Source organism: Rhamphochromis longiceps, linkage group LG10 (assembly GCF_057381845.1).
Source record: "Rhamphochromis longiceps isolate RC_006_pf linkage group LG10, R_longiceps_female_GT1.1, whole genome shotgun sequence".
Lineage (NCBI taxonomy): Eukaryota > Metazoa > Chordata > Actinopteri > Cichliformes > Cichlidae > Rhamphochromis > Rhamphochromis longiceps.
This window is the reverse complement of record NC_140566.1, coordinates 34,824,954-34,838,566: the sequence shown is the minus strand read 5'-3', so window position 1 is coordinate 34,838,566 and position 13,613 is coordinate 34,824,954. Positions and strand designations below refer to the sequence as shown.

General features: G+C 40.7%; 2 protein-coding genes across 2 annotated transcripts; one reads left to right on the top strand and one right to left on the bottom strand.

Annotated features, from left to right (window-relative positions):
- The first annotated feature begins 860 nt into the window (after positions 1 to 860).
- Positions 861 to 5,316, top strand: LOC146661314 (olfactory receptor 52J3-like). Its single transcript, XM_085419750.1, has 2 exons — positions 861 to 1,250; positions 4,350 to 5,316. The coding sequence occupies exon 2, from the start codon at positions 4,372 to 4,374 to the stop codon at positions 5,314 to 5,316; it is 945 nt and encodes a 314-aa protein (XP_085275876.1). The 5' UTR covers positions 861 to 1,250; positions 4,350 to 4,371.
- Positions 5,317 to 8,140: 2,824 nt separating this feature from the next.
- On the bottom strand, positions 8,141 to 13,148 carry or6at1 (odorant receptor, family 6, subfamily AT, member 1). The gene is made up of 3 exons (XM_085419723.1): positions 13,086 to 13,148; positions 12,325 to 12,987; positions 8,141 to 8,305 (listed from the first exon to the last, which is right to left on the bottom strand). Exons 1-3 carry the CDS (start codon positions 13,119 to 13,121, stop codon positions 8,141 to 8,143), a joined length of 864 nt encoding a protein of 287 aa, XP_085275849.1. The 5' UTR covers positions 13,122 to 13,148.
- Between the last annotated feature and the right edge of the window lie 465 nt (positions 13,149 to 13,613).

The following is a 13,613-nucleotide window of genomic DNA, read 5'->3' as shown; positions in this document are numbered from 1 at the left end:
GAGTGCTCAAGTAGAGTAGGCAAGTGGTATTTAAGAATCAACCCATTTACCATTTATGAGGAGAGAGAGAAAAAATAGTAAAAATCTGCTAGACCACCTGCTGAAAAAAGGCAACAAACAATACAGCAGGGAAACCTCAGCAAACCAACATGTGCATAACTAACAGTAAATGATAAATAACAAATATTACTGACAGATTAAATGTATAGTCAGGGTGCGCTGGGAATGCATCTCGGAGGCCTGGTACATGAGATCTTCAACTCACACCTCTGCCAGAGCTTCATATTCAGGATATTTGGCATGCAGAGTGGAGCAGACTGGGATCAAACCAACAACCCTCTGGTTAGTTGGTGCCCCGCTCTACTACCTGAGCTACAGCCTCCCATCGCTGTGCAGGTTTCCATCTTTAAGAAAGGGGACCAGAGGGCATGTTCCAACTATAGGGGGAATCACACTCCTCAGCCTCCCTGGGAAAGTTTATGCCTGAGTGCTGGAAGGGAGAGTCCGTCCATTAATCGAACCTTGGATACAGGAGGAACAATGAAGTTTTTGCCCTTATCATGGAAGACTGGATAAGCTCTTTATCCTCTCGATGATACCTGAGGGCGCAGTGGAGTTTGCCCAAACAGTCTACATGTGTTTTGTGGACTTGGAGAAGGCATTTGACCATGTCACTCTGAGTTTCCTGTGGGAGGTGCTTCAGGAGTATCGGGTGTCTGGACATGTGATCCTTATACAACAATTGGAAGAGCTTGGTCCGTATAGCCACCAATGAGTTGGACTTGTTCCCGGTGGGTGATGAGCTCTGCCAGGGCTGCCCTTTGTCATAGATTCTCTTCGTAATTTTTATGAACAGAATTTCTAGGCATAGCTAAGTGGCAGAAGGCTTTCACTTGGGTGGCCTAAGTGCTGTGGCTGCAGTGATGCGGAGGCTGCACTGGTCTGTTGTAGTGAAGAGAGAGTTGAGTGTAAAAGGGGGCACTCTCAATTTACTGGTCGATCTACATCCCCTACCCTCACCTATGCTCATGAGCTGTGGGTAGTGACCGAAAGAATGGAATCACGGATACAAGTGGCGGAAATGGGTGGCTGGCATCTCCCTTAGAGATAGGGTGAGGAGTTCAGCCATCCGGGGAGGTCTTACTGTTTACTCACGCGACAAACCATCAGCATCAGGGAACATGTTCACATTATAAAAAACGTGTCAGCCAAGCCTCAGGTGTGATATCAGGAGGTTCACGTCAACTGAGGTGAGTATGAGACACAAACACACACATGATCTTACTATAGACCAAAATGGCTGTAGCCTTTGCTGGGTTCTATTTGTGTTGCATTTGGTGGAGTTAAGACTTCGTGTCACTAATTCGTTGTTGGATGGCCTTTCTTTGCTCTCTGATTTATATATGTATGTAGTTTATATAGTGTTGATTAAAATCTTAATGCTGGTGGTTCGAACTATCAGGAAAATGTGGTTTTAGGAGTAAACAACAGGTAAACAAAGACTAGAGTGTTAGGCTGATTGTTTTTTTGTTTGTTTGTTTTTTATTAATAACAATTTTAGGTGGTTGACCTGCCCAGAGGTATTAGTTAGGAGTTGATTTTGGTTAACACTGCAGTGTGTGATCTACTGATAGTAGTAATAGCCAAAATTTTTAAAATGTCTGAAAGTCTGTCTGGTTAGTAAGCAACTAAAACAAAACCTCACCCTAACCCTTGAAAGGTTAATGGGGATCTGGTGGATGTAAAAAGGATTAATTTTTCCATTTGAGCACTTTAAATCTAATTTCCTTTGCTGTGCACGTTATAATCTTTATACTGCTGAAAAAAAAAGAGAACACTTGGAATGAAATTTCAATGAACAAACTAAAACTCAACATGAGGAAACTTCAATTCAGGAATTCTAATTCTATCACCAGAGGAACATTTGTTCATTTCCTACTGCTACAACAAGCTTTAGAAATTGTGCTTGTAAAAAAAACAAAAGAAGTGGAAAAGCATCACATGTTTAAAGTTTCGATTAGACTTTTTAATTTATTCGTGATCTTGCATAAACAGTGGCAATAAAATATAGTTTCTTTTACCGAGTTTTGAAATCAAGTTTGTACCTGATGATGACTCATCAGGGGAACATCAGGTTACCATTTCTGGAAGATCCCTTGAAACCACAGAGAATAGTTGGGTCTGTTGTTTATCAGTGGTATCTAATGTCATTGTGTTTCCCTGATGAATCTCACATTTCTATTACCTAAACAGAAATGTAAAATTTAAATTACATTTTTCTTCATCCCTTTCTTTTTGGCTGGAGCTGCAGTGTTGTGTGATGCATTTTCATTTTCATTTTGGGTTAAATACAAAAAGCAAAAAGCTACATTTTTCAAGACGGCCTTATTTAAAAAGATGTGCTCATCTTGGTGGAGAATATTCAGCTCATTTCGCACTGTGACCAGTTGGGAGTGAGAAGTGGGAGACAAAAAAAAAAGACCCATGTAATGATTACATTCCTTTTTATCAAAAGGAATTGTCATGTTTCAGCTGTGTGGAGGCAGGAAAAGGACCCAAACGCAAAACTCACGACAACAAAATTAAACTCAAGAAGCTGCTTTATTGCAGAATGACATGAAAAACTAAACTAAACTAAACTGGGACATGGATAACTAATACACAGGGAAACACAGACATGAGGGAGATTACGACACTGACAAAGAGAAACACAGGGCTTAAATACACAGAGGGCACAGCTGGGAGTGATCAGGCTGGACGAGACAAGGGAAGCAAAACTAGAATCACTCACATGAGACATGGACCTTCAAAGTAAAACAGGAAACACACTGACTGAACGCTAGACATGCAAACTTAACAGCAACTGAGAAGACAGAACATAGGGACCTGAAACATGGGACAGAAAGCCACAGTAGACACAACGTGGACATAACAACGCCACAGGGAAAGAGTAAAACAAAACACAGAACTTCTTAGAAAATAAAATAGGAAACATAATGAAATGCAAACATGACTACATGAACTTGACAGCATAACAGACTTGAAACACATGAAGGGCAAGGGAGACTTAACAGGGGTTGGAAGACACAAGGGGAATCTAATAACAAAGAACTAGAAAAACTCATGAGCTTAATCATATAAACATCCAAATAAACTAAACTCAAAACACTGGGTCATAAGACCCAGGATCGTGACAGGAATGTTTTAAGCCTAATCTTAAAAGTAGAGAGACAGAATGCAAATAATGATAACACAAAACACTGTGTCTCCATGCCCAGGAGCATGACGCTAATGAATTACAGTAGTCCAGCCTAGAAGTAATAATGAGCTAGTTTTTAATCACTCTCAGATACAATGTTTCTAATCCGATTGTTAAGTGATGACGTGACAAATCCTACTTCCGGGCCTAAAGTAGTCTGCGTTTAATATGGCTTTTGTGTTGTTAACATGTTTAATGTTATGTATTTTCTTCTATTTGATCTCAAAAAGCTCCTAAAACAGTCAGTGATCACTGTTGACCTCCCTCGGCTTTTATTACCGCTAATCATTTATTTAAGCTCAGTTTTTAAAACCTTAGGATGTAACTACAGCCCAGCCCATGCAGCAGTATATGAATGACTAACCTCGTATTGTGGATGGATTATCTCAGTTGTTCTCCTGGCTGAAGTTTGGTCCTTTTACAGCATCCTGCCATGCGATTACATTTGTTCCTGACCACCGAGAACACTCACGTTAACTTTTATCGAGTGGAAAAAAAGTTAGCTTGTTTATATTATGCTAACATAGCTGTGTCGCTAGCGGTCACGTAGCACATCATTATATACCAGCTAGCCCAACTTCAGTAACCCTACAAACGTCACTGCTGTTTAGTTTTCTGTCTTCATTTATGCTGGAAGTGATAACAGAGCTGTACGTTTGAATTTGTTTCAAAACCCCGCAGTCAGGACATGCTATATTGCATTTAGATAGAAGCTAGCGAGCTAACTCCCTGCTAACTTCTAACTCCGTTAAATGTCATAAATTCCGTTTTCATGGATGCCTGGATGTTAAACTCAATTGTTACACCTGGTAGAGCAGAACGCTGATCATTTTATTAAAGATGAAAGACTTTAGACAGTTTTTCAACTCTCAGTAATGCCACAGTGATCGTTTGATATATGGACCTGCAGCGGAGTTTAGGCCCAGACACGGCTAGTGACGTCAGACTGAACAACCGGATAGATATTTGTGGAAGAAAGCAGTCTTACATATTTGTTTAATATGTGCATTGAAGGTCAAAAAATGACTCCAAACACTTTAAAATCCCTTTAAAGTTTGAAAATAAACATGTTTTTTTGTCTTCTCTCCAGGTTGAAATTAACCTTCTGCACTATGGAAAACCAGACTTCAGATATCCTGCTCTTAGAAGGTTTACAGGTCAGCCCAGATGCCTCCATTCCCACCTTTACCCTCCTCCTCCTCATTTACATCTTCATCATGTTTTCCAACATTGTCCTGGTGATCCTGATCACGCTGGATAGTAGCCTCCACCAGCCCATGTATCTGCTCTTCTGTAACATGAGCATTAATGATGTATTTGGAGCCACAACAATCATTCCACGTATGCTGAGGGATATTTTTATTCCCAGCTCAGATCGGTACATCCACTATGTAGACTGTGTCATTCAGGCCTTTTGTGTTCACATTTATGCAGGTTCTTCTCACACTATACTCATGATCATGGCTTTTGATCGCTATGTGGCAATCTGCAACCCGCTGCAGTACGCCACCATCATGACCAACTGGATGGTGGTGAAGCTGTCGGTCTTGGCCTGGGCAGTAATCTTCATTATGGTGACAATCCTCGTGGGCCTCAGCGTTCGCCTGTCACGCTGCAGGTGGATCATATTTAACCCTTTCTGTGACAATGCCTCTTTGTTTAAGCTCTCCTGTGAAAACATCCTCATCAATAACATTTACGGTCTCGGCTACACTGTCCTTCTGCTGGGCTCCTCCATTGGCAGCGTCACTATCACCTACCTGAGGATCGCCATGGTGTGTCTGAGCAGCAAGAGCAAGACACTGAACAGCCGGGCGCTCCAGACCTACACCACCCACCTGACTATGTATGTCATCATGTTTTTGTCAGGCATTGTCATGGTGCTCCTCCATCGCTTCCCACATTTGACAGACCAAAGGAAGTTAGCCTCCATGATGTTCCATGTGGTTCCTCCAGCACTGAATGCTGTTATCTATGGGATGCAGATCAAAGCAGTCCGACAAAAAATGTTCATCATGTTCACGAGGAATACAGTGACTGTGACTGACGGGAAATGATTCATATTCTCAATAAATAAATAAATATATTTACAGTACGTTTTTCTGCCTTTCATTGTTTTATTTCTCATATCCCGATTTCCTTTGTGTATTTTACTAAATACATACATCACAGCAGTTCACCTCAGACATCTGCATTCCCCTCAATATAATGCAGGTAAGGCCTCAGTCACACCAGACACCAGTTGGTGTCTGCCTGACAACCAGTGGTTTCAGGGAGATGCTGCCATGAAGACATTTGTGGTGTTGCGCCCGATACCTCCGTGCAATTTGTTTGATCTGTAGCACATTAACCCTCTCATCCTAACCTTGCATTGAAAATGCTAACTTCTCCATAAACACTTACTATTTTCTTGTGAAACTTTGAAGAGTGTGATGAAAACTGGACACAAAGACTGCTTGCCTTCAGCATAAAAGTTAAATGTCTTGATGTATGTTCAGTCACCCAGGTAAGGAAATCCCAACATTGGAATAGGTGAGATACATTTTCTCTAAAAAACGGGTCTATGTGGCTTTTAAACCCCAAAACATTCTTCACCAAAAACTGGTCCACACATGTAGGATTATGTCCCCTGACACAAACAGAGTAATGCAGTGTACACTGTTAAGTGCCAGCTGTTTCTTTGTTGTTGTTGTTGTACCACAAAAACAACAGAATACCAGCCTGAATTTTACTTTATTAGACTGGAAAAAGAAACCAGTGGTATTGCACATCACTGCTTATTATTTCCCTCCATCTAGTTTCATACCAATTGAATTTCACCTTCTCCTATCTCTCCCTCCCTTCCCCAAAGCAGATACTAGCAGAAGCCTCCTGTGACTGTGAGACTTGGTTACTAGTTGTTGCTGGTACTACTGTTCATGGTGAAGCAGAACTGGCAGCCAACATGTCATTAATTTGACACACTTTGTTGCATCTATTGTAAGTTTCTTTTTTATTGTTTTCTCTCAGGTTTTTAGCTCCACCTTCTCACCACACTAAACCTTTCCTACGAGCTGCTTGAGCACACAGTGATGGTAGGAGAGGGGCCAGTTGCATTCAGAGATTTGATCGGGCATTCCGGTGTCAGTCATGAAAATGAACAATGGGCTGCTGTCAGTGCTTGTACAGCCGGAGTCCAATGGCTCTTCAAGATGGCCCACCGCCCTGAAAGGAAGATGCATGCCAAATTATTAATTCTGTGTTCGGGGCCACAACAATAATTTCCCAAAGGCTAAGTGACACATTTATTCTCAGGTGAGATCAGTGTGACCACTGTATTGTCATTCAGGCCTCGTGTGTTCAATTACATGCAAGCGCCTCTCACACTGTTCTCATGATCAAGGCTTTGATCTCTGAGATACTCCACCCACCATCCAGACCAACTGGCTATGTAGGTCATCATGTTTGTGTCAGGCACTGTCACTATCATACTCCATTGCTTCTCCATTGTTAGCCTCCATTAGGTTACTCCAGCAATGAATGCTGTTAATTATGAGATGCAGATCAAAGAAGTCAGGCAAAAATTGTTCATGTTTATGAGGAATAGTTAAACACACTTGTGGCTAATTTGTTCAGTTTTATTTTCAGTGTTGGAATCATCCAAAGTAGGACTCTGCAGTACATATGCATTAATAAATCAACTTTGCAGGCTGGAGCATTGTATTAAAATGGTATGAAAATACCGTGTGATGGCCAAACCCGTGGCCACACTCTAAAGTTGGTAACTCTTGTATTTTCATTTCTTCATTTTAACACATTAACACACTTTAGTTTCCAATAACTTTATTGATTGGTTTGTATACATTTGTTCTATTTGTAAGCGCGCACATTTAGTTTACTTATGCATTCATACCACCTCATTACTTTGATTTTTGACTAACCTTTCTCTTTTTATTTCTTACCTGCCATCATCCCTGGAAGATGCTGGACAAAAGATGGTAGCCAGGGTTTGAAACCATTAAATGCAAAGGGGGATAATTGGACCACACCACCACTTCCTGCTGAAGGGGAGAATGTGTGTTTTCTTTAATTTAAAAACAAAGTATTTGTATCTAATTAAATATTTGAGTTTAGGGTTTAATGGGTTTTGATTTTCTTCTTTGGTGTTTAGTTTAACAAACTAGATTGTACTGCATCGTTTGTGATTTATGATTGTGTTTTGTTTGTTACCCCTCATGTGTCACAATGGTCTGATCAGCCATTATATATAGCCTTGTATGTCATTTCATGTTTAGGTCAATTATGTATGTTTGGGCAGTCATTTGGTTTGTTAAGGTTGCAGTCTTTGCCTGAGTTCAGTTTTGTTTCTTTGACCTCTTTTATGAGCTCAACATTTATTACTTTTGTAAATATAATTTTTTGGGGTTAAACTCCTCCACTTGGGTCAGGAACTGCTTAACAAATTCTCTGTAATAATTATAATAATTATATATGAATTATTATTTAACTGTAAAATAGTCATAAGAACACTTGGGTGTAAGCCAATCACTTCATGAATGACCCAGATAACTCATGTAGTCTCTGTTAACCACTATTTAACAATATAACAGCTTCAAGATTCACAGCTTACTGCTGTACTGTCTGGTGTAGCTGAAGAGAAATGTAAAAACGTTTAAAGGTTTTGTTAACATTGACTTTATTTCAAACATTAAAAGAAAGTGACAGAGACAAGGGAACCAAAATGACAAAATGTTAACTAATTAATGCAGTACTTTATCAGTAGATTTTATATATGAGCTCATCAGTACATAAACAATTGGACAACTATTATTAATATTGGCACAATCAACCATGTAATTAAAAGATCACCATTTCTAGAAATGATTTGTGTCAGACACTTTTTCAGGACAAAGTGCTGATTTTCTTGGTGGGTAACACAGCAGCAGGTCTGAACCTGCTCAAAGTTCTTCTGATAGACTCTCGCAGCTCTTTGTTCCTCAGACTGTAGATCATCGGGTTCAGGAAGGGAGTCAGAGCAGAGTACAGCACAGACACAATGATCCGCACCTGAAACAGAGTCAGATGTAATGCTTAATTCATCTGTTTATATACTCGAGGATGACATTGCTGGTCCATCTGGTCCTTTAGCATGAATGGTTTTTTACCCAGGAGTCATGCTGCATGGCCCTTGGTAAAAACTGGCATGACTTTTTTTTCCCTGAGATTTAAACCAGAAACATTATGAAAGTATCCAGCTCTGTGGTGGAAGTCATATCAACATGTTATCACAGTAATGATGCAAGTACTTTTTGGTTTGTCGTGGTTTATTGTATCCACAAGGTGATTTAACATATCACCTGGTTGTCAAGAGTGTTGGGGAGTAACAGAATACATGTACCGGCGTTATGTATTTAAAATACAAAATATGAGTAACTGTATTCTGTTACAGTTACCATTTAAATAGGTGGTAATCAGAATACAGTTACTTTGCTGAAATAAATAGAATACACAGCAATCGTTTCTGGCTTCATATATTAGGCTATCCCCTCTCTATGCCTTCTCCAATTTTGGTGATTAAACGCACTTGGCGCAGGTGCATGTAGTCATATATCGCATGGCTATGAGCAGCCGGCCTGAGTTCGAGTACAATTCGCAGCAGGCCCTTTTTTCTTCTTCTTTTTAACAATTTCCATCTGGTATTAATAAAGTTTACCTGATTCTGATTGCTGGAAACCCAAACAAAACACATAATAAGAGGCTGTAATGTAAATGTCCTGTTAATGTTGGTGGCATCAGCTTTTGGGCTGACCCAGAGCCAGCCCAACAGCCAGCAGTGCACGGGCAGGAATGCATTTCTTGGAAATTCCAACACAACCTCATAAGAAGAATGGGATGGGCGAAACTTCAGTATCTTTGATGTACTATTGCTGTGTGATATTTATTACTTTTAATGAAGGATACTCCATACCGAGCTAACATTGTTAGCTGGCGTTAGCTGAGGGTAGTTTGCAGATTGTTAGGCCTTTTCTAAATCCTCATGTACAGTGGCTTGCAAAAGTATTCGGCCCCTTGAACTTTTCCACATTTTGTCACATTACAGCCACAAACATGAATCAGTTTTATTGGAATTCCAGGTGAAAGACCAACACAAAGTGGTGTACACGTGAGAAGTGGAAACAAAATCATACATGATTCCAAACATTTTTTAGAAATAAATAACTGCAAAGTGGGGTGTGTGTAATTATTCAGCCCCTGAGTCAATACTTTGTAGAACCACCTTTTGCTGCAGTTCCAGCTGCCAGTCTTTTAGGGTCTGTCTCTACCAGCTTTGCACATCTACAGACTGAAATCTTTGCCCATTCTTCTTTACAAAACAGCTCCAGCTCAGTCAGATTAGTGTTTGTGAACAGCAGTTTTCAGATCTTGCCACAGATTCTGGATTGGATTTAGATCTGGACTTTGACTGGGCCGTTCTAACACATGGATATGTTTTGTTTTAAACCGTTCCATTGTTTCCTGGCTTTATGTTCAGGGTCGTTGTCCTGCTGGAAGGTGAACCTCCGCCCCAGTCTCAAGTCTTTTGCAGACTCCAAGAGGTTTTCTTCCAAGATTGCCCTGTATTTGGCTTCATCCATCTTCCCATCAACTCTGACCAGCTTCCCTGTCCCTGCTGAAGAGAAGCCCCCCCAGAGCATGATGCTGCCACCACCATATCTGACAGTGGGGATGGTGTGTTCAGAGTGATGAGCAGTGTTAGTTTTCCACACATAGCGTTTTGCATGTTGGTCTCATCTGACCAGAGCAGCTTCTTCCACATGTTTGCTGTGTCCCCACATGGCTTGTGGCAAACTGCAAACGGGACTTCTTATGGTTTTCTGTTAACAATGGCTTTCTTCTTGCCGCTCTTCCATAAAGGCCAACTTTGTGCAGTGCACGACTAATAGTTGTCCTGTGGACAGATTCCCCCACCTGAGCTGTAGATCTCTGCAGCTCGTCCAGTCACCATGGGCCTCTTGGCTGCATTTCTGATCAGCGCTCTCCTTGTTCGGCCTGTGAGTTTAGGTGGACGGCCTTGTCTTGGTAGGTTTACAGTTGTGCCATACTCCTTCCATTTCTGAGTGATGGATTGAACAGTGCTCTGTGGGATGTTCAAGGCTTGGGAAATCTTTTTGTAGCCTAAGCCTGCTTTAAATGTCTCGATAACTTTATCCCTGACCTGTCTGCTGTGTTCTTTGGACTTCATGGTGTTGTTGCTCCCAATATTCTCTTAGACAACCTCTGAGGCCGTCACAGAGCAGCTGTATTTGTACTGACATTAGATTACATGCAGGTGCACTCTGTTTAGTCATTAGCACTCATCAGGCAACGTCTATGTGCAACTGACTGCACTCAGACCAAAGGGGGTGAATAATTACGCACACCCCACTTTGCAGTTATTTATTTGTAACAAATGTTTGGAATCATGTATGATTTTCGTTCCTCTTCTCACGTGTGCACCACTTTGTGTTGGTCTTTCACCTGGAAGTCCAATAACATTGATTCATGTTTGTGGCTGTAATGTGACAAAAAAAGTTCAAGGGGGGCGAATACTTTTGCAAGCCACTGTACACGAGTCCGTACTCGCATTTTCGCGTGTCCGGACTTCGTAAGTTCACACAGGAGTCCAGACTTCCTGAGAACGCAGTGCGATCGTTCCACAATTAGAACGGCAGTGTACTTGATGACATCACAGCTTTTTACTGCCATCCCCTCTTAATTTAGCTGTGATTGATATTTGCAATGGAAATTACACATGACATAAATTATACATGATGTAGCAGATTTCTTTAAGAAAAAAATAATAATTTGAACTAATTTTAATTGAACAAATATTTAAAATATTATCTTTTTGAGCAGCCTTCAGGATCTCCACATATTAACATGGTGGTTTTAGACTGATGGATAGCATTAACAACTTGCTAGCTGCAAATAATCATGTGCAGTTCCACATGATTATTAACAGATAAAAAGAAAACATATTACTGATCCAGAAATATGTCTGTGAAGGTTCTCAGTTATCCAGGTCATCATAGTCAGAACTCAAGAAGCTTCTCAGATGAGAAGCTTTCCAAGCTTCTTAGACTGATACAGAAACAGTCTCCTATACACAATCACTGCAAAAAGTGCAGCCTTACCTAATGTCCATTTTATATTAAGATTATATTAAGATTTAATGATCTAGTTGGCATTGTAATGGCGAGTAGCCTTCAGTAATAGTAATACATCTGTAATATATCTGTAGTGGAATACACTTTAAAAGTAACTTTCCCAACACTGGCTGTTAACTCTCTGGGCTCAGCCCTAAATGAAAACACAAGTGAAACAAATGTACCTTATTTTGAGGCAATATGTCTGTGTAGGTTCTCAGTCATCCAGGTCGTGGTAGGATGACCTAGATGACTTCAAGCTTCTCAACTGAAGAAGCTTCTCAAATGAAAGGGGAATTGCCTTCAAGAAAGTTAAAGAAGTCCAGCTTTCTTTCCAAGCTCTTTAGACTTACTTTGAGCAATGTCACCAAACTCTTAATGTTACTGTTAATGTTGTTTCTTCTGACACTTTAAAACCGTTTGACGTATAGTAATGTGCAAAAGTGTTAAACCACATTTCTTTATGTTTTCCTTTAAAGTCGTCTTAACCAATAGTTCTCCAGGATTTCTGAAGGTCTTTCAAATTCCTTCTTTAGCCACTGGCTTCTTTTTTGCTCATCTCACGCTCTTATTCACACCTAGGCCAATTTAGAAACAACAAGTACCCTAACCCACTCAGGGGAGTTTACATGAAATCTTGTCCATGAGAGTCCTGGTTCTGCTGAAGAAGAAAAGGTGGAGAATAAATGTGGTTATAGCAAATATTGACAGCTCATTAGAAATGTCCAAATGCTGTTTTTGTCATTGATACTGTATTTCCATTTTGGTCTGTTTGTTTCAGTAAATCTCTGCACGTATTTCTTGTTTTCCTACCAAAAATATAAATAAATAGAGGTGGCTCAAGACCTTTACAGAGTACTGCACTGAGACATTACAGAGAAAGCAAAGCAAAGTTTTTACCTCTGATGAAAAGTTTCCCACTCGGTAGGAAATGTATACAAATGAGGCTGCTGCATAAGAGATGGACACCACAGTCAGGTGGGCAGAACATGTTCTGAGCGCCTTCAGCCTCTGAGCAACAACCATCCTGGATATGGAAAAACCAATCAAGATGTAGGAGGAGAGTATGAAGACACCTGTGGTCACCAGCGACACCATTGCAAATAAGAGAGACACAATGTTATCCAAAGAGGTGTCACTGCACACAAGCCGCCTTACAGAAGATGGGTCGCACCAGGCATGTTTCACCACATTTGGGCCACAGTAAGGCCTCTCAAAGGCAATCACAGTAACAGGAAGAGTGCAAATTGCACCGAATCCCCAGGCTCCTGCAACAAGTAGCAGTCGGACAGGCCTGGTCATGATGCTGTTGTATTGCAGAGGGTTGCAGATCGCCACGTAGCGATCGTATGCCATGACTGTGAGAATGGCACGGCCTGTAACAGATAACTGAATGAAGAAGTACATCTGGAGTAAGCAGCCCAGGACAGAGATGGTTAAGATATCTGTCAGTAAGCCAGATAGCATGTTGGGGATGGTGGTTGTGGTGTAGACCATGTCCACAAAGGAGAGGTTGCAGAGGAAGAAGTACAGTGGAGAGTTGAGCTTTGGATCCGTCAGTGCCTGCAGCAGGAAAGACATAGATGGTAATCGTCACATCCTCACCTCATCCTCAACTCTTTATTAGACTACGACAATATTGATTAAACTGTTCTCTGTACCACATAGATGATGATGCTGTTTCCTCCCAGGACCATGATGTAAATCAGCAACAGGATGGAAAAAAGTATTATCTTTTTCTCATCGAGGCTTGTGAGGCCCTGGATGATAAAGAACGTGACACCACCGAGTCCCAAGGTCTCATTAACAGAACTAGATCTGTGATTAGTTGACAAAGTTGGGAAATCTGAAGGAAAAAAAGAGCTCATCAGTGTTCATCAGAGGGGTCCAAGTCCAAAAAGGTGCATTGTTTGTGCTGCTGATATGATGTATATATGATGCCAGCTGTGATGCACCTACTGGCCAGTAAAGTTCCACTAAGCATTTTTTCTATTGTCCTCAAGTTTTTTGAAAGACGTGCCATGCTTATATGATAGCAACATGCCAATTATAAAGTAACAATGCCCCAAATCACACTGTGTTTTATTCTGTTTTTCTGTGGGACCATTAACAGGGTGATCATCATGTTGAATTTATAAGACTTAAAACTATGGTGTAAGACCAAAACTCATCAAGTATGTATAAAGCTC

Bases quoted from the DNA above. Each gene is read 5' to 3' on its own strand.
- or6at1 (XM_085419723.1), bottom strand. From the start codon at position 13,121: ATGGTCCTGGGAGGAAACAGCATCATCATCTATGTG. The intron at 12,988-13,085 runs GTACAGAGAACA...TTCCTGCTGCAG, and splicing joins ACAGCATCATCATCTATGTG to GCACTGACGGATCCAAAGCT. The intron at 8,306-12,324 runs GTAAAAACTTTG...ACTCTGTTTCAG, and splicing joins TGGGAAACTTTTCATCAGAG to GTGCGGATCATTGTGTCTGT.
- LOC146661314 (XM_085419750.1), top strand. From the start codon at position 4,372: ATGGAAAACCAGACTTCAGATATCCTGCTCTTAGAAGGTTTACAGGTC.